The sequence below is a fragment of the Coregonus lavaretus genome (assembly GCF_964263955.1).
Source record: "Coregonus lavaretus genome assembly, chromosome: 33".
NCBI lineage: Eukaryota > Metazoa > Chordata > Actinopteri > Salmoniformes > Salmonidae > Coregonus > Coregonus lavaretus.
Genome location: NC_140020.1, coordinates 16634051 through 16655955, shown reverse-complemented (window position 1 = coordinate 16655955; position 21905 = coordinate 16634051). Strand labels below are relative to the sequence as shown.

Here is a 21905-nt window from a genome sequence, read left to right as displayed (position 1 = left end):
AGTCCAGATTCATGTGTCTCAGACTGTATCAAACCTAGTCCTCGGGATCTCAGCACATATCTTTGCTTATCCTAAAGCAATATTTGTCTAGGATCATCTACAGAAATCTATGATAAAAGATATCATGCTCAGACTTTCTTACAGCCATCATATCATGGCAACACTTGATTTACATTTGAAAGTGTATTACATCAGCGGTTATTTTAGTTTATTTCACACAATAATCCATCTTTCTTGTTTCTTTTCCTGTGATAAACCTCAATTCATTGTGCATGTTTTACTATTTAATAAAATATAAAAATAAATCTTAGGCTGTAATTTGTCTTACTGTAATTAGTCCTGGTTTCCATACATAAAACAAACAGTCTCCAAACCGCCCCTGCAATTGACGATGAAGATAGTGGCATTTTTGGCTGCGCTCTAACATAATCAAAATTAGCCAGTTGAAGGGAGAATCATGAAAGAGAGCGAGATAGAGAGAGAGAGACTCTCATTCATGATGATAAAAAACAATGCTGGCTCCACAGGCAGAAATGGTCAAATCAAACCAATCAATCGTACTGGGGCCGAGCCATACATCTATTTCAAATGGCATTAGTTCCCTTTCTTTTCTTTGTAATCGCTTCACCCATCAACAATTGGACAAACATTTGTGACTGACAATTTTTGAAGTTGGTCCTTTATAGGCACTGCATCTAGTTCAGCTAAGAAGTACCAGCTATTGTTAAACATACTTTACGTGGACAATAGTCAGCCAAGAGGCCATAAAGGGGTCTGAAGTCAAAGCATGTTTGCACATAACTGTCAAATCAGTTGCCCACAGCGGTGAGTGTGTGTAGGACAGCAGGACACAGCCCCTCTACTCTACCTCACACTGCCTTTCATCTGCAATTTAACTCTGCAGTTTCAAACTGAACTCGGTGGGAGTTAAAATGGTGGGTGTTAGGTGTTGCATGTCACCCCCGCGTCCTCCACATGCCCACAGTTGGTCTTGCCCCAGCCTGAGAACTTGCACTGGTGGATGGTGTCTTCATTCCCAACACAGGCCACATCATCCATCCAGATGAGCCCAGTACCTGTAGAAATAGACAGGGAGATATATTTGTATACTAATGAGAGAGAGAGAGAGGAGAAAGAGAAGAGAGAGAAAAGAGAGAGATAGTGAGAGAGAGAGAGTGAGCGAAATAGAGAGCGAGAGCGAGAGAGAGCATAAACACTTTCGTCAAGATTTACCTGACAGTGCACATCACTCCAGTACTTAGTACTTACAGAAACATATGGTTTTCAACTGAGATGATAAAGGAGGTATATAGAGGGAGGGAGTTGCATGGGGGCAGCCAAGTATCAGGCTCTGATGTTCTATTGTTTTTCCTCTCAAATCACAGCCGTTATCTGAAGTGAAGTGAGTGTGATAGCAGAGTCTGGTCTGGTCATACTCAGGCTCCTCTCCTAGCTCTCCTAGCCCCTCAGTCTGCAGAGTTATTCATCACACCAGTCTCCTCTGAGAGCCCTTGGAAGTGTTAATGTGCGGCAGATATCTGGCAGAGGGATGAGAGCACACCGTGTCTCCACAAACACAGAGGTTCTGGAGACTGGAGCAAGTCTCTCCTCTCCCCTGTCCACAGGCACCAGGTAGGGTAGCCAAGCACCACGAGAGGGGACCTCTGGCATGGAACCTCAGTCTGAAACAGGGTTTATTGTGGTATCAATTACATTGAAGACAGAGCTGGGAGGCTGACAAACACACAAGACACCACCCCCCAGTGCCTGCTTCTTGGTCCAAACGAAAATTATTTCAAGACCCAGTCAAGATCTCCGGGATGGCTTAATGAATTATTGCTGTCTGAAGAATGATGTGCAAAATGAATGTCCAACATATGAATACACCTTAGGAATTCCATTGTTCATGATGAGTTCATGCGCTTTGAGAAAAAAGGTCACGTCATCAATCGGTATGTAAATCTGATGGGAATGCATTTGGGTGCTTAAGGGCCGGATGGTATTACACTCTGTCTATTGTTCTACCACTGTGCTCTTTTTGGGATCTAAATTACATTACTTGCCAAATAAGCAGGTTTGAGAAGTTCACTAACATAAATAAAATACATAGAATCTTCACTCATGTAATAATTAATATATTCTCTCTGTGATAATTAATTTCCCACTCCTTTCATATTTGTACATGTTTTGTAAATAACCTAAAATAACCCAGTGAGAATGTTACTGGATAGGGTAGTGAGTAAAACAGGAAAGATGGAGGGAGAGAGTTTGCCAGAAGAGCAGTGGGTCTGATTGGAACCCATGCTAGCATGGCTACATACATGTGTTCTGGAGGTAACGGCTTCAACTGCTACAGCACCCCAGGCCACAGACAGACCTGTAGTAGCAACCCCTTTCCTGTAGTCAAATGACCTAGTGGCCTCATGGGTGGAATGATATTCATATTTTTCATAATTAATAAACATTATTTAAATGTTAAAAAACACTGAAAATCCTGTGTTTCTATGTCAGACAGTTTTGTTATATTTCAGTCTTCTGTGATGTATATAAAGTTTAATATTGGGATGCAAACTCAAAATGGAATACATTTCAACTCTATATCTGACATGGTACAAGTGTCTTCTTTTTTAAAAGCCCATAACCATGTGTGTGAGGTGTATACTTTTGTTTCAAAGCAGTTTTGTTTAAGACTACCAAGAAACACACTGTGTGACCCTGATTTACCCCACTGCAGTTAAAGGTTATTAACTTAATCCATTCACGTTTCAGTCTGATCAATAACCCTGATCAAGTCACCCACACACCTGGGACACTGAATATGCACTGACTTTGCTCACAGCTGCTTGTTTGAAGAAGTGTACTTACTGTGATCAAGATGTGGTTGTCCCACTGGCTATCCTAAGTTGAATGCACCAATTTGTAAGTCGCTCTGGATAAGAGCGTCTGCTAAATGACTTAAATGTAAATGTAAATATATGCCTAACATAACCCAACTTGGTTTTATTTATAACAAGGGCTAATATACATGCAGGAAAACCACACAGATACACTATATATACAGTATATCAAACATATCCACATAATATATGTTTTTAAGATGCAATATGTCATATGAATGTCTCTGTCTCCTCAAAGGTTCCCACAAAGTTACCATTAGCATAAGCACGTCTGTCTTATTCCACATTTGAATCAGATTTCTTCAGGGTTATATTTGAATGCTGGCAAAATAACAAGCACAAAAAGCACAATATGGTTTTATAAACCTGAATCAGACATTAATTTATTTTACTCTATGATGAGAGTTTACAGACATGCATGTGGGCCTCCTCCCATAGACCAATCAGAGGCTGGGTACTGGTGAGGGGATTAATAGACAGATTTGATGAAAGATCATTAGAGGCCAACATAATATCAATATATCCTGCTCTGGTTGGAGCTAGCAGACTAGACCATCAAACCGTTTAACGTCAGGGCTGGTCTGATATAACGTATAAATAGAGGTCTGTAATGAGAATTCTGTGTGTAGTTAGGTAGTAATGTCTCAATTTCAGCAATTAAAGAGAGAGATAGGAGTAGAGGGAGAGATAGGAGTAGAGTAAAGAGAGAGATAGGAGTAGAGTAAAGGGAGAGATAGGAGTAGAGTAAAGGGAAAGATAGGAGTAGAGTAAAGGGAGAGATATGAGTAGAGTAAAAGAAGAGATAGGAGTAGAGTAAAGGGATAGATAGGAGTAGAGTAAAGAGAGAGATAGGAGTAGAGGGAGATATAGGAGTAGAGTAAAGGGATAGATAGGAGTAGAGTAAAGAGAGAGATAGGAGTAGAGTAAAGGGAGAGATAGGAGTAGAGTAAAAGAAGAGATAGTAGAGTAAAGGGAGAGATGCCTCCAAAGAAGTAATATCACTAATGCTCAAATGAGTCCCTTTCATGTTTAAGAACAGGATGTGAAAGTAAATATCATACCATATTGTTTTCCATATACTTTATGTCCAACTGTATTGTCGAGAAGGGACCACAACCACGTAGGCCTATTCTATCCGTTTGTTCACAGAAACATTTTGAACTTTAAGTGTGAGCAATATTTTCCCTTCGAATGTTGGCGAACACAGTCTGTGTGATCAGAGTTCTGCTCAAAGGTCTTTCTACCACATTTAGCACCATAAGAGAAGAGTCCAAGCACAACCAACTACATTACATTGAATAACTGAAACATCTTGAGTGCAGCATGAACATGAAGCAAACTTGAAAAGGAAACTTTGCCAGGGCCAGTATAGTGTACACTCAGCACAGATGTTCAGAGGCTGACACAACACTGCTGGGTTTATTTTAACAAGACATGCCTCCTAAACTGGTTTATCCCAGCTCTTAACACTTATTTTCAGAATTATTTATTGGACTGACCATGCAGTGATGTACAATGTCGTCTCTAACTTAATTATTGATACATCACATCAAATATATTTGTCAAGAGTAAAGAAACTGGAAAGATTTTACTAAATGTAGCTTCACAAATAGGGTCTATGAAAGACACATTTACAATTGTTTCATTCGTCCTCAAATAACATACGCCCTCAAAAGCCAATGTGAATTATAATTCATTTTAAAGCATAGCTCTTGGAATTAGTTTTCCCATAAATAAATAATATTAATACACCATAATATGTTGATTGGACCTAACAGAGGTGTGTGTGTGTGTGTGTGTGTGTGTGTGTGATGTAATGATGGTTGTTGAAATAAGGTCATAGAGGAAACAGATGGATATTACCACTGGGACTCTTTTGATGGTATCTGGCTCCTATGATTTTCCATATAAACTTATATGAATCTCAGTAGTATTCTAATACTACAAAAACAAATGGTAAAAATCATAATCTACCTCCACGAAACAAGTTTATCACAGTCTGTACTGTAGTTAGTTCATAACTAGATGGAGATAAACTGAAAAGTGGCTTCCCAGCTAGCACATAACGTTCTGAGAACCATATGTTTCTTAGAGCTTGGTGAGAGCGTGGTTGTCCTATGGTTATTTTGCATACAACCTTCCCACAACTTTCTGGGAATGGTGCAGGATAGTTGCTTGGCTTTGGAACATTCTCAGCACATTTAAGGAACTTGACAAAATAACGTTATTTTCTTGGTATTTCATTACTTTAACAGAACGTTTCCTAAAAGTTCAAACATGTTTACATTTGATTACATTTTTGGCAACGTTCTAGGAACGTTCTCCAACTGGCTTGACATTGGGAATGTTCTCAAATAGTTCAGAGAACATTAAGAAACAACGTTTTCCTGTGGGAATTTCAATACTTCAACATAACATTTCCACCAGGTTTCCTCATGGTTCTATTTAAAGTCATGTTCTCAGAACATTAAAAAACCTTTCTGTAAAATGTAAAAACCACAAGATAACATTAGTAACGTTCAAAGAACGTTCTAAGAATGTTATTTAAAAACATATACACTCCGTTCTCAGTGTCAACAAAACTCTCTCTATCCTCTATCTTGTTAAGTGTGTTCAGGTCCACTAAATTACCCTGATCTGAATGAGAGCTTGTTTCCTTTGAAATGGGGTCTGTTTGAATAGACTAAAATGAATAGCTTTGTATGAGTAAATAAAACATGGCATGCTAGCCAGGGGTTGGAATCGTTTCTGGGAACAGAACCGATTACCCGAAAAAACTAAAACAAATTGGAGGAACAGAATCAGAAATGGGAACGAAAGTGATCTCTACTGTTCCAGAACAGAACCATTATTTTAAAAGCATGGTAACCAGTTAATAACATTGTTTTACGTATAGCTATAGCTTGCCCGCTCCATAGCAAGCTGCTCTATCTGCACTGATTGGTGAAGTAATTTAATCTCGAGCTAATGTAAGAAAAAAAAAAGATTTCAGAGGTTTAAAAAGGAACAGAAAGGAATGATATAACCAGGTACTTCTTTTTGTTTAGAACCGGTTCAAAACTTTATTTTGCAGGTCGGAACAGTGGAACGCAACAAAAAGACTAATGGTTCTGTTAAGAATGAAACGATTGGAAAATTATTTTGGTTACAATTCCACGGTTAGAGAACAGAAGATCATAGGTTTGAATCTCACTGATGCCGTGCCACAATAAAAAAGAAATGTGTTTGCATGATTAATTAATGCCTAAGCAAATTAATTTCCATGTGTGCCATCTGTGCTTGGAGTTCAAAACAGTTAACCCAAACTATCTAGCAGTGTTATTAAAAGTCTTATTGAAACATTCAGTGAAAGTTTTAAGGAAGTTATTAAAAAACCTCAATATAACCTATAATTTACTATCGCAGAACGTTAATAAAACCTCAGAGGAAAACTTTCAGGGAACCATAGTAAAATGTTCTCAGAACCTCCCTGCAACCTAAAAATTAACATTCCAGCAACAGGCAAAATGTTCACTTCTGTTCTCAGAACGTTTAAAAACCTTCAGTTTTACCATTCAGGAAACGTATTGCTTTGTTCCCAGAACTAATGGGAAACCAAAAACTTACATTCCCACAACTTCCAAGGAACCAAAAGTGCTAGCTGGGTTACCTTGTCCAAACCGGCCTGTTTTATGGATCTCAAAGGCTCCTGTGTAGCCAAGCATCCTGCAGACCACGTCGCCGTCCTTCTTGTCCCAGACGTCGTCACACACCGTTCCCCAGCGCCTCTCGTGGAACACCTCCACTCTCCCCTCGTGAGGGCCTGATCCATTCACCAGTCTCACCAGTGTCTCATCCACTGAAACACTCACACACACACACAGCAGGAGAGAGACACATGAATGGTGGTTAGACAGGGGAAGCTGAGAGGTTCATAGACCACAGATGACAGATTAGGTTGAGATGGCTTGACTCAGTGTATTCATTTTTTTTGTGCATTCATTTTGTTTGTAGACATCTTTCACCACACATTGTTTTAATCACCAAAACACAACATAATTACATCTTCTCAATTTTTATCGCTTTGGCGCAATTTTCACAAGTATGTTGTACATTTTCACAACTGTTAGTACAAAACTTAAAACAGATAATCAAAAAGCAGCTGTTTCAAAACTATAAGCACATTTTTCAATTGATTAAGTATAACAAACAAAATCATACATTCACTTTTTCACCAAACTTAATCAGTGTTTCATCTAGAAATACATGTTTCACATTGCAGTACATGTTCATATAAAGTAATTGCCTTCCACAATGCAATGCTCACATTACTTTTGATATGATTCTCTTCTCTTTTGTTAAAATACATTTACTTAATTGTTACAAGTACTATTACTTAATCCGACTGCTCTTCATTGATGATCACTTAAACGTTTGGTAAACCTATAGATTTTACATGTAAACTGGTGTCACGATCGTCGGATATAGAGGACCAAGGTGCAGCGTGGAAGGTGAACATACTTATTTATTAAATGATACACGAACAAAACAACAAATCGATACGTGACGTCCACAGGTGCAAAACACAAACCAACACGGAACAAGATCCCACAAACACTGTGGGAAAACCACCTGACTAAATATGGTTCCCAATCAGAGACAACCAGCAACAGCTGATACTCGTTGCCTCTGATTGAGAACCACTCTGGCCAACATAGATATACAAAACTAGACTAGACACAACAAGCACAAAACATAAACTCTACACACCCTGGCTCAACTTAAAAGAGTCCCTAGAGCCAGGGCGTGACAGTACCCCCCCCTAAAGGCGCGGACTGCGACCGCGCCTAAACATCACCGACCAGGGGAGGGCTGGGTGGGCATTCCTCCTCGGAGGCGGTTCCGGCTCCGGGCTTGACCACCACCCTCTACTAACCCCCCCGTAGTGCCCCTGGTCTGGTCTAGCCCCACTGGCTGGAGCTGGACTGGACTTCGGTGGAGCGGATTGCTCAGGCTCCGGTGTGGAGCAGCTGACCGGTACCTAACCAGGCACCGGTGAAACGGGCACGGGCTGGCGATGCGCACCACAGGTTTGGTGCGGGGAGCAGGAACAGGCCGGACCAGGCTGGCGACGCGCACCATTGGCTTGGTGCGGGGAGCAGGAACAGGCCGGGCCGGGCTGGCGACGCACACCACTAGCTTGGTGCGGGGAGCAGGAACAGGCCGGGCCGGGCTGGCGATGCGCACCACAGGTTTGGTGCGGGGAGCAGGAACAGGCCGGGCCGGGCTGGCGACGCGCACCATAGGCTTGGTGCGAGGGGCAGGAACAGGCCGGGCCGGGCTGGCGACGCGCATCATAGGCTTGGCGCGATGGACAGGAACAGGCCGGACCGTACTGGGAACACACACCACTGGCCTTACACAGGGATCAGGAACGGGCCGGACCGGACTGGCAACACACTTCAGTACCTCTCGCCGTGCCTCTACATTTTCCTTCCCTCTATACACCAATGGCTCCCGTAACCCAGTGGCCTTCTCTCCTCGTCCACCAACTCGCCCCTTATCTGCCTCCAGTGGCCCCGTCGTCCCCGTCGTCCCTGCGCCATGTGCCATGTGCCATGTGCCATGTGCCATGTGCCATGTGCCATGTGCCATGTGCCCCCCCTAAAAATGTATTCGATACGTGACGTCCACAGGTGCAAAACACGGAACAAGATCCCACAAACACTGTGGGAAAACCACCTGACTAAATATGGTTCCCAATCAGAGACAACCAGCAACAGCTGATACTCGTTGCCTCTGATTGAGAACCACTCTGGCCAACATAGATATACAAAACTAGACTAGACACAACGAGCACAAAACATAAACTCTACACACCCTGGCTCAACTTAAAAGAGTCCCTAGAGCCAGGGCGTGACAACTGGTTTGTCTACTAAAGATTTTGAGAACTACATAATGAAAATGTACATCTGTAAAGTAGAAACATAAAAAGTATGATATACTGTATACTCGAAAGTATTGCTATGGTGATGACTATTATGATTTTAATTCACAGTAAATTGAAAAAAAATCTGATATTGACAAGGTCAGAGATGTACTGTATGTAACAATCAAATTCAAGTTTATTGGTTGCGTACACAGATTAGTTGATGTTACAGCAGGTACAGTGAAATGCTTGTGTTTCTAGCTCCTACAGTGCAGTAATACAATATCAATACAATACAATACCAATACGCAAACAATCCAGAAAGTCCAAAACAAGAAAGAAATGCATCCCATATACAGTAAACATGTATCCAAAATGAAAACTGTACATTGAGAAGATATTGTGTTTTGGTGATTAAACCAATGTACTCATTATATTTCACATTAAACTTACATTTGGTGAAAGATGTCTACAACAAAATGAATGCACAATGAAAGGTTTTGAATGTAAGACTGGCTGTGTTACAAGTGTTACCAGTTTGGAGTTTAGAAAATTCAACACATACTTGTGAACATAGTACCAAAGCAAAAAAAAAAAAAAAAACGGTAGTTATTTTAACAACCAGTTAATCCAACAGCAAAAGATGTAAGATATGTGATTTAAGATTGCCCTTTGAATGTAGTATGCTACAGTACTGTAATTTCTTTAATTTTCACATTAGGTATTTCACTTGCATTACCCATTAAATTACCCATTAAAATTGACTAAACATCACATTTCCATTATTTCTATCCAATGTGTGATCAAAGGTGTGATCATTGAAGACATCTTTGTCCACTGCGCCTCCCGAGTGGCGCAGTGGTCTAAGGCACTGCATCGCAGTGCTAGCTGTGCCACTAGAGATCCTGGTTCGAATCCAGGCTCTGTCGTAGCCGGCCGCGACCGGGAGACCCATGGGGCGGCGTACAATTGGCCCAGGGTAGGGGAGGGATTGGCCGGAAGGGATGTAGCTCAGTTGGTAGAGCATGGCGTTTGCAACGCCAGGGTTGTGGGTTCGTTTCCCACAGAGGGCCAGTATGAAAAACTGCACTCACTAACTGTAAGTCGCTCTGGATAAGAGTGTCTGCTAAATGACGTAAATGTAAATGAAATCTTTCACAATATAAACACATGAAAGAAACAGAATGATTAGCAGCACTAATCTGCATCAAGCCTGCCTTGATCATTTGGCCATAGGTTCTCACTGTAAATATCCTAATTGTTCATACACCTGGGGAAAAACCTTTTGGCATGGCAAATCTAAGCCAGACATAGGTCTGGATTGAAATCATTGTATGCCTCATCCATGGCCTGAAGGAGGGTGGTACGCTCATGGGGATGGCAATAAATTGTAAAGTATTTTGTCTGTAATGTATTTTTCGTTATGTGTCGGACCCCAGTAAGACTAGCTGTCGTCATTGGCGTCGGCTAATGGGGATCCTAATATAACAATAAAAAAAAAATCATACATCTTCCACCTGTATTGTAATCGTGTATTGTATTTTACAGTAATGTATTGTCGTGATGTTGTGCGTGAGCATACGTGACTGGGTGGCCAGCACTACAGTATTGTACTTATGTATTGTAGTGATCCTGTACGTGGCTCAGTTCATAAGAGCATGGCATTAGCTCATTTCCTGTAATTCAAATTTTTTTTGCCATGGCTTGGTTTCATTTGAAGCATCTTTTTATACGTCTCTTGTTTGTATCAATTGCAAAAACATTGGCAACTTTGTATTTGTAGTCAACTTTGTTCTGAAGTTATCGGCAGTCACAGAGATGGATACACCATGTGATTCTATAATTAGCAGAGATATTCTGAGGGCAAAAAAATCATTTAACGACGCACTTAACTGTTCTACGAGTGATCTGAGGCAGGCGTTGGATTATGAGCTTTTTCAAGTGCAACGTTAATAATGATGGTTTTGGGAAACATCTCGCAGTTTTAACGATGCTCCTATGAAGGTTCTAACAATTAACTTAGTATTACATGCTTTTGGGAAACCTGGCCCAGCATGGCTTACCAGAATGTCTTTAATTAGTGAATACATACTTTTTTCAATACGTTTGTTTAAAGCATTGTTTGTCATTTCATGTAGACTAATAAATCCATCCGATATGGAGTAACAAGCCAAACATCTTCTCCGGCGCCATTAAGCGTGCTACTAACTATGACTGAAAACAACAATGAAACAGGGAGAACACTTCTCAAGTACCTGTACATACGTCTCACGATCAGACACTGATTAGTACTGTTTGGCATCGAGAACTAGCAGAGAAAACAGAGCAAGGGAACACAGGGAAGTGAGGGCATAAATAGCCAGGTAGACACAGGTGACACCAATAAGATAATGATTAGTCCAGAATGTGAGTGAGGAGGTGCCTAAGGTTGTCGGAGGATGACACCTAGTGGGTCGCTCCGGAACAGCGACCCCCTCCTGTAACAGGCCCAGCCAGAGCCCGGACTTGAACCCGATCTAACATCTCTGGAGAGATCTGAAAATAGTTGTGCAGCGATGCTCCCCATCCAACCTGACAGAGCTTGAGAGGATCTGCAGAGGAGAATGGGAGAAACTCCCCAAATACAAGTGTGCCAAACTTGTAGCGTCATACCCAAGAAGACTTGTAATCGCTGCCAAAGGTGCTTCAAGAAAGTACTGAGTAAAGGGTCTGAATACTTATGTAAAATGTGCAACATTTTCTCAATTCCATGTCAAAATGTATAGAATTGTAGGAAATTGGCTTTAAAACTGCATAATGTTATTTCAAAATGCCAAGATTATATTTTTTACTTATTACATTTTCTCTCCACTGCCAGGATGATATGTTTTACTTATTCTTGAGTCTGTGTATGTTTTTTCACCACTCAACCTTTATGGTGGGTCGCTACTCAACAGACACCTCAATTGGTGGGTTATACTGCTGTGTACTGTTACAGGGAGACATATGACTAAGTGCTGTAGGTAGATCAAAGCCTACCATATCCTTCACTGGAATATAGTCAGAGAATTTTAGAGATGCAAGGACAAGATATTAACCATATCATAAAGTGAAATTATTACCATTTGTCGAGATAAAAACAAACAAAAGATAACTAATGTAAAATATACTGTCTGTGAAATGTACATAGTATGTATAAGCTGGAAGTAGAAGCCTAAGTATTGCTGTCCATTAGTTTACTCCAATTAGGGGAGGGGTGGCAGGGTTAGGGGAAAAGAATAAAGAAGGAAAATCTATAAAACAAATCTATATATTTAAAATAATATATATATATATATATATATATATATATATATATATATATTTTTTTTTTAACATATATGGGGGATTGGAAATGATGCATTGATAGAATATAAACTGTGCTGTAGCCTACTGCAGAACAAGGACAATATAACAAACAATCTCCCATGTCAAGTTTGTCTACTTGTTCAAGCATTTACTCTATAATTAATCTCTGATTGATATCTGTACGTCTGAAAATAAAGACCTCTACATCTCTTACTAAACCCTTCGGGCTTTCATTGAATAAATGGGTTTATCAGTTTACTGGTTAGGCAAACACAAACTGTGTTCAACCCCTGGATGTGCCCCTGCCTATAGTCCCTAAAGGAGTTTCATATGCAAGACGTCACCTCCCAGAGATGGCTATCACAGGGACCAGTCTATGTGCTATCGTAACTGTTTTGACACAATCTCCTCTCAAGTCACCTCCGCTGTGTGTTTGTGCTGGACTGTTTTCTGCTTTGTGCAAACAGGGTTATGTGTGGGCAATGTCGTCATCCTCTCTTGTGTGTGTGTGTGTGTGTGTGCCCCCCGAGACAGCAGGAGTCCCTTTCCCTCAGCACACACACAGTGGGAGGCTGATCCAAGGGGCCTCCTGTTCCCCATCATGTGAGAGGAGAACAGATTTAGGAAGAATAGGAAGGAGAGGAAATGCTAGATCTAGCCAGGATGTCATATTACAGGTCCCCTGCACATGAATCCCAGTCCTGGAGACCTGGAACAAAATAACTAATGAAAAACATGTCTCAGCCAGGTATAGACCTACCTACCATGAGGACAGCATGAGGCTTGGTTTGGTCCAATCATTTTAGAAATTCAGACAGAAATGTGTTAACACTTTACTCTAGACATAATCACTTAGCAGAACCTATTAAAGTCCAGCTAATTGATCAGACGACGGCATAAAGAAAACCAGTCCTTCCCCTTTCTACCAACACACAGCTGACATCGCTCTGCAGTTTTCAAACAAAACTATTTGTTCTAGAAAAAGAGCCAATTGGTTTAGTCCAAAGGGAGAGAGCACTAAAAACCATGCTGTCAATACCTTATAAAAACAGGCACGTTGTCAAAAGTGCATTTGGCAGATTGGAGCACTGGCCCACTTTGCAATGCTGTATGTAATCAAAACTGCAATTTTAACTAGGTATTTTTCATCATTAAAATATACTCTGGGAAAAAAAGATATCTAACTTGGTTTTGGCATGACATGCACATAATCAGGGCATTAACAATAACAGAAGAAAAATGATGTACAAAACTTCCACCAAACGTTCTACACCTTCCTCCTTACTCTTAGGGGAGGGGAAGGGAGTGAAGCTTAATCTTAGAGCAACATTTTACAACATCTGGCAGGGAACCGATGTTTGGCCCTTTGCAACAACATTTCTGGACGAATGGATTAAGACCATGCTGTGCATTTTGTTTGTGTGTGTGTGTGTGTGTGTGTGTGTGTGTGTGTGTATGTGTGTGTGGACGTGTTTAACTATTCTTGTGGGGACCAGAATTCCCCACAAGAATAGTAAACAAACAACAATTTGACCAACTGGGGACATTTTGTTAGTCCCCACAAGGTCAAATGCTATTTCTAGGGGGTTTAGGGTTAAGGTTAGAATTAGTGTTAGGGTTAGAATTACGTTAAGGTTTAGGGTTAGGGTTAAGGTTAGGTTTTTGGGTTAAGGTTAGGGTTAGGGTTAAGGTTAGGGTAAGAGTACGGTTTAGGGTTAGGGTTAGGTTTAGGGGTTAGGGAAAATAGGATTTTGAATGGGACTGAATTGTGTGTCCCCACAAGGTTAGCTGTACAAGACTGTGTGTGTGTGTGTGTGTGTGTGTGTGTGTGTGTGTGTGTGTGTGTGTGCGTGTGTGTGTGTAGGCTGACACTTCAAATGTGGCAACTGAAGCTTGTGCCTGTCCTGTAAAAACAATCTGTCAAACCCAAACTTACTCCAGTTTCTTGGGACTCTTGGGATATCATATCAAAGTTCGGTACCCCCATTCTGAGAGGTGTGTGGGTGTGAGAGTGAAAGGCAACGCTATGGCAACAATTACCAAGCAAGTCAAGCTAGGGGCTTTAGGTCCAACTGCACCCCCAACCCTCAGCCCCAACCCTCAGCCCCAGTTCTCAGTCCCAACCCTCAGCCCCAGCTCTCAGTCCCAACCCTCAGCCCCAGCTCTCAGTCCCAACCCTCAGCCCCAGCTCTCAGTACCAACCCTCAGCCCCAGCTCTCAGTCCCAACCCTCAGCCCCAGCTCTCAGCCCCAACCCTCAGCCCCAACCCTCAGCCCCAACCCTAAGCCCCAACCCTCAGCCCCAAACCTCAGCCCCAACCCTCAGCCCCAGCTCTCAGCCCCAGCTCTCAGTCCCAACCCTCAGCCCCAACCCTCAGCCCCAGCTCTCAGCCCCAACCCTCACCCCCAACCCTCAGCCCCAGCTCTCACCCACAACCCTCAGCCCCAGCTCTCAGCCACAGCTCTCAGTCCTAACCCTCAGCCCCAACCCTCAGCCCCAACCCTCAGCCCCAACCCTCAGCCTCAACCCGCAGCCCCAACCCTCAGCCCCAGCTCTCAGCCCCAGCTCTCAGTCCCAACCCTCAGCCCCAACCCTCAGCCCCAGCTCTCAGCCCCAGCTCTCACCCACAACCCTCAGCCCCAGCTCTCAGCCCCAGCTCTCAGTCCCAACCCTCAGTCCCAACCCTCAGCCCCAACCCTCAGCCCCAGCTCTCAGCCCCAACTCTCAGCCCCAGCTCTCAGCCTTCTAGGAGAAACATGGTTGTCAGTTGTGACGTTATAAACATCAAGCGAGATAGAGGATTAATGACCCAGGGGACTGGGGAGCGCAATCCCCAACTCAAAGAGCCCCACGGGTTCTGAGCTGTGACAGACCTTCGTCTCACTACAGGAACCTACAATTTGTGACACCACTGCTTCCCATCAACCACTAGCATTCCATGTACCAGTAGAGCAGAGATTTATGCTTGTTGTGATTCGGTCCATAAAATCGTCTATTTTTCTATTTGATCCTCTGGCATCCCTGTTTACAAGTGATGCGTGTGTGCCAGGTGAGAGCCTCCAACTACTCATGTAAATGAGTGATGAACTCACTAGACTGAGACCAGCATGTGACTTCAGCTCTGGTGCTGAGTTTTGGAATGTGTTGTGATGGAGCAAACTGCATTCTAAAGCCAAACCGAAAGGTAACAGGCCTCAAAAGACCCTCTGCACTCCTTCACCCCCTGAACAGCAGTACAAAATAATTGGTAGGTCAGTTAGGGTTCAATTCTGTAACCTACCTGTGTTTTACTACAACCTATTACAACAACTCATTTTACGATGCAGCAGTGTTACAGATATGTATGCAGATAATAATGGACAACATCATTGAGAGGATGATGAGCATCAGCAATCCCATAACTCTTCACTATTCACTGGTCTCACCTGTTTTTTCACCACGGTCACCTCGGTCTCCCTTCTCGCCCTTAAGTCCTCTTTCTCCTCTGTCACCTTGGAAAGGACAGACAGACAGACAACAAAGCATTGTGTTTCACTCAGTGGCAGCTTTAGGAGTAGCACAGATGAATATTTAACATAATGTAACTACAAAATCAAAGTGAACATAAGTGAAACTGATGATCCTGTTGAACAAGAGCAGTATTATGTTCCTAGAGAACCTCCCAACATGCTACTTCTCTTCTAAGTATTGCCCTCTCACTCTGTCATGGTTGACTCTGTCATGGTTGACTTTGTGTAGGTGGGCCCGGATTAGGCCTAAAGCTAGGCTATGGTTTGAGGTTTCCAAATTGCCTTCCTGGAATACTTGTGAGCAGGGCTGCTGGAAAACGTGTGGCGAGGTGGCATTTGCCATTGCACTTTCAATCAGGTGTGGCAGTGCCACACCACTTTTGATTTAGTTGAATAAAATATATCGATGCAAAGCGTTAAAAAGAGGGGCAAAGTGCTGTTTTTGGATACATTTGCCTCATGATTTGTCGACTTGTGCACAATTACTCTGTAATTCACATCAGAGTGTTGTTGCAGGCTCTTTGAGTGTCTTGACCAATCAGATTCATGGAAATCGCAGGTCGCGCGGGCTGCGCACAATGCACAAAACTCAAGGCGCGCTCTCCACTTTCCTGCGCTTTCTCTGTGTCTCTGTATAGGAAACCCCCCTTGTCCTTCTTTAAAATATAATTCATATGAACAAGTACAAGTTTGCTGAAGTTTGACAGGGTTTTCATCCTCCCCAAGACCAGGAGTTGTTCCATGTGACCTAATTAGAAAAACTCTGGTCCCATCATAGCCTGTATTAAACCTTTTTACAACTGATTAGTCACGTCATACCGTATAAGGTCAGAGTTTTAACTGGTTAGGTTACCAGGAAAAACTACGGGCCCCAGATTGTTTTTTTCACCACACCACTCTGGGACCTGTGGTGCCACCTCTACTTGTGAGACAAGAATACTTGTATTTTTGCCAATGGTTGGGGAAACATAAAGTAACTCTAAAATAGTCCCCCTCACACTGAGAAGAAAGACAGCTGAACCAACCTCAGGTCTGATATTAGACATCCCTCAACTCAATTTCCCTTTGGATACCTTATAATCTTGTTAACCTGAACTGAAGACCCACAAACTAAATGTAATCACCTAGTCATTAGACTTAACAATTATAGGACAACCCCCTTGTGAACTACAGTATCTTCAGCTTTTGCTGAAGTGGACTAGAAAAACAGTACAAAGAAAAAGACAGTACAAAGATTAAAAAACAAGCAAATACAGTATATTGAGGTGTATGTTTCCCCAAAAGTGAACATGAACACATTATGTCCTTGATTCTCTGTGATCTGACGTCCATTGTTGTGGGCTATTGTTTGTTTGTTGCTCTGCTCTCGTCGTCTGAGGCAACTCATCTATCTGTCTGTGGGTTGTATGCCAAATTATGAAAGACAAAAAGGGGTCAGAGCAAAAGACAACATCAATTTAACGATTAAAGGATTTTTTGAAAAATCGCTGGGGTTGAGAGGCTGAAAGCACGGTCATCCTGCATCTCCTCTTTCAGAGTGAGCAGAGAGAAATGTTATGGCGTCTTTCTGGCTTCACTATTTGAAGCCAGTTAACAGTCTTATCAATGTTATTGAAAGTAGATCCTCCTTGGATACATTTGTGTCCTGAAGAGGGAATCTGATGTTGATCTGATGAGGATCTGAGTGTGGATGCAGGGACATTCTGGAGCCTTGCAGTTTCACCTGAAAGTCTTGATTGTTACAAGTGTGCCAGCACCATACATTTAATTTACTGTCTGGACTTGAGAGAGGCTGTGGAAAATGAAGTAATCAGTCAACTTCAATCTTTAATTCCATTCAATAAAGATTTGTTGTATTTTGATATGTACCAGAAGTTTATGTCCATTATTATAAAGGACACCACACAATAAGGCAAAAAGGACCATTATGGTACTGTCAACTTTTTGTTGTAGAATATTCATTAAAAAAAATTAACTATGGATTTGCCTTTGATGGAATATTCAAATTCATACCACTCAGTTCGGTGGAAACATCTCTCTGTAACTACAAGTTTAAATCCACAAGGTGTGGTCATGAGCTGTTACTGTAAGAAAGTAATATAACATATGACTATAAAGTGACCATTATCCCACGTTTAATTCCTGTAGTTTCATATCTAAAATCACAGGAAAGGGTCCAATGGCATTGGCACCCAAACAGAACCACCAATTGTCGGGTAGTGCTCTGAGCTGACCACATCCTCATCGTAATGTGTGCGGTGGTCAGGAAATGTTAGACACTTACTCTGGTTCAAACGCCCATTGCCAAACACAGCTCTACCTCACAGAAAAACTGACATAAAGAAAGGCCTACTTTAACAGGCCACACAACATCTCTCCCTTTTCCACAAGGGTGCTTTTACAAGCTTTACTAAAAGGTTAAGTACCTTTGTTGTTTTATTTCGTATTTATCTAACCCTGTGTTATGTGTGTTGTAGTCACAGTGAGTCAGTCTAACAGGGCTCGGAGGCCAGGGCAGATAGAGAGTGCAGGGCACACACATCCAATCTTAATGTTATTGGCTCACAGGGGTTTAAGCCTCCATCACCGGACAGTTCAGCCAAACTAAACTGATCCAGCTGTTTGGTTAGCATAGAGAAATAAAATAAGCCTGTTGTGGAGAGTCAAATCCATGACCAATTCAATAAGGCACTGCGTCTCGAATCATATGTGTGAGAGGAGTATCTGATTACAAAACAAGTGCTGCTTCCCAACACACAAGGTGACGAAAGAGGAAAAGGCTTCCTAGAAGCAAGGTTGGACGAGCCCTGAGACATGGCTGTAGACTCCTATAGCAAGGTCTCAGGGCTAAGGTTGGACCAACTAAAACCCGGACATGGCTTTCCTCCATTATTATGGTGAGGGAGATATTTCTGTCTGCAAGGTTTTAGGTTGGCAGTTCAGCTGATAAGGAAGGTCTGCTTTGGGTTAGGATGGGGAGGCCGAGGGCCTGCAGATATAGTTGTCAATGAGACACAACAAATCAGATGGAATAGTCCTTGAGCCTTCATCAATCTGTCTGGTTTGCCTTCTCTGGAGCCTGAGTTTAAGAGAGAGCATGCCATCACAACAGGATAAGGGAGACTGGTTCAAAGAGGCAGCGAGGTACAGATGATAGTTTAACTAATGGCTCTACAGCTGTCAGACAGTAATAATTTCAGACATACCTTTGGGCCCTTCGGGTCCCATATCCCCGTTCTCCCCCTGTAGGCCATCGGAGCCGCTCGGGCCCTTTAGTCCCCTTGGTCCCTGGATGCCTTTTTCTCCTGTAAAACCTGCCGGGAGGACAGAAACAAAGCATTGGATTTATTTTCCCAATCTTTTCAAACAGAATACCTGACATGCGTTTCAAAGAATGCAAACAGCCTATCTTATCCGAATCTTTGAGTATGATGGTCCGCTTGCATGCCATAATAACATTTTCCAATGTTCTCTTTCTTTATTCATCATTTAATTATGTAATGAAAGACTATCTAAGGGAATGCCCCTGCTCCCTTTCCCAGGATGCTTTGAGACCAGTTGGGGGCTGTTATTAGGTTGCTAGCATTATTAGGTTGCGAGGACATGGTTGAAAAATGGTTGAATAATATAATGTATGTTGAAAGTTAGAATAGGACTAATGACTGTACAGTACAGTGTACGAACCTCTCATCCCTGTGAGGCCTGCCACACCAGTGGCCCCAAGTGGCCCCACATCGCCCTTCTCACCTTTTGGTCCTGGAGGCCCTGTTGAAAACAACCTAATTAAAGCGTTGAGTTGATCCCGAGATAACAAACTGATGAATATACTGTAATATGAAGACAATATGATTGCTGAAGTTGTGTAATCCCATAAATCACCAGTTTCCTCTTGGTATGTCATTCATGTTTCACCACACCCTCTGACTAAAGCAGAGGAGCTCAAGGCAGAATCTGAGTCTGAAACATGGTTAAGGGACATCATCCAACAATTTTTTATACTTGGATCCAGTTAACTGACTTCAGACTTGTTTGTAGAATCAGCTTGGCCACAACGGAAACCACGTTACCCAAGGTACACCACAATGGAACCACAATTGAAAACATTTGATTTTAGTCTTGTTTTGTCCAACTGACATTTTCAAAAGTAGCCTTTCAAATCATAATGTGAGCTGTTCCTTAGATCCTAAGATACTATCCTGGCGTAAAGGAGTAGCTAATGAGAAGTCAGGGTTAAAGGTTGACTTGGAAGTCTTCTCACCCTGGGGGGTCTGAAGGGAAAACCACTCCACTTAATTGGTGGTGACTGGTTTGTTTTAGTGGGACCAATGGTATCACTCATCACTTCTTAATAGTCTTCTATTAATTAAATGAAGAATGCTCAAGAAAAACATGAGGGTCAACCAGCGTGCAACTTTCACATAAATAGCCGTCCGTGAAGCACCAATATGTGGTGCTGTGTCATGGATCAGCAATTTTGAGTTGGCTGGACAGAAACCACACATTGGTAATGCACTATTTGCATGTCAAGGGAAAACGCCTGCAATGCAATCCGTTTTGTGATATTTGGTATCAACTTGATAGATAGATTATTTAAACCATTGGCTTTCTGATGAAGCTGTGATACTTTAAAAACAAACATGTTTAGGCTATTTAAGGTGGCTGATATTGTTTTTACACCAAGGATGACCATTTATCAAATTATCCACTAAAAGAACATCACATTTTCCTTATTTTGTTTCACCACTGGTGAAAAATGAAATTACCGCTAGATCAATGTTTAAATTATAACAATTACATTTCCATGAGAATGAAGGCAATGGACACAGTGATCCTCCCAGCCAGAAGACACTTCACTAAAACAGCAAACATGTCACTGCTGAGGTCATTACTGTTAATCAAGTGGCTGTGTGATGAATATAAATGTTTCCATGCTCACACTCTCCTCAGACCAACACATCACAGTTTCTTAATCCGCCTCTAAACTTTGCTTAAATGTTTTTTTTCCCTTCTCATTTGTCCACCGCTGCCAAATTGGAAGGTAGGCATGAAACATACAGTGCATTCGGAAAGTATTCAGAACCCTTGACTTTTTCCACATTTTGTTACGTTACAGCCTTACTCTAAAATTGATTAAATTATTTTTTTTCCTCATCAATCTACACACAATACCCAATAATGACAAAGCGAAAACAGGTTCTTAGAAATGTTTGCAAATTCATAAAAAATAAAAAACAGAAATACCTTATTTACATACGTATTCAGACCCTTTGCTATGAGACTCGAAATTGAGCTCAGGTGCATCCTGTTTCCATTGATCATCCTTGAGATGTTTCTACAACTTGATTGGAGTCCACCTGTGGTAAATTAAATTGATTGGACATGAATTGGAAAGGCACACACCTGTCTATATAAGGTCCCACAGTTGACAGTGCATGTCAGAGCAAAAACCAAGCCATGAAGTCAAAGGAACTGTCCGTAGAGCATCAAGACAGTATTGTGTCGAGGCACAGATCTGGGGAAGGGTACCAAAACATTTCTGCAGCATTGAAGGTCCCCAAGAACACAGTGGCCTCCATCATTCTTAAATGGAAGTAGTTTGGAACCACATAGACTCTTCCTAGAGCTGGCCGTCCGGCCAAACTGAGCAATCGGGGGAGAAGGGCCTTGGTCAGGGAGGTGACCAAGAACCCGATGGCCACTCTGACAGAGCTCCAGAGTTCTTCTGTGGAGATAGGAGAACCTTCCAGAAGGACAACCATCTCTGCAGCACTCCACCAAGCAGGCCTTTATGGTAGAGTGGCCAGACAGAAGCCACTCCTTAGTAAAAGGCACATGACAGCCCGCTTGGAGTTTGCCAAAAGGCACCTAAAGGACTCTCAGACCATAAGAAACAAGATTCTCTGGTCTGGTGAAACCAAGATTGAACTCTTTGGCCTGAATGCCAAGCGTCGCGTCTGGAGGAAGCCTGGCACCATCCCTACGGTGAAGCATGGTGGTGGCAGCATCATGCTGTGGGGATGTTTTTCAGTGACAAGGACTGGGTCAGGATTGAGGGAAAGTTGAACGGAGCAAAGTACAGAGAGATCCTTGATGAAATCCTGCTCGAGAGCACTCAGGACCTCAGACTTGGGTGAAGGTTCACCTTACAACAGGACAACAACCCTAAGCACACAGCCAAGTCAACGCAGAAGTGGCTTCGGGAAAAGTTTCTGAATGCCCTTGAATGGCCCATGAAAGCCTTCCTGTAGCTCAGTTGGTAGAGCA

General features: G+C 42.3%; 1 protein-coding gene across 1 annotated transcript in view; it reads right to left on the bottom strand.

Annotated features, from left to right (window-relative positions):
• Window positions 1–248: 248 nt before the first annotated feature.
• Window positions 249–21905, bottom strand: part of LOC311108621 (scavenger receptor class A member 5-like) — a 51519-nt gene continuing 29862 nt past the window's right edge. The window contains exons 5-9 of the mRNA XM_084151288.1: window positions 19326–19406; window positions 18848–18955; window positions 15558–15623; window positions 6547–6735; window positions 249–1076 (exon numbers count right to left, since the gene is read on the bottom strand). Of these exons, the coding sequence (XP_084007414.1) occupies window positions 943–1076; window positions 6547–6735; window positions 15558–15623; window positions 18848–18955; window positions 19326–19406 (578 nt within the window). The 3' untranslated portion in view covers window positions 249–942. The remainder of the gene's footprint in view (window positions 1077–6546; window positions 6736–15557; window positions 15624–18847; window positions 18956–19325; window positions 19407–21905) is intronic.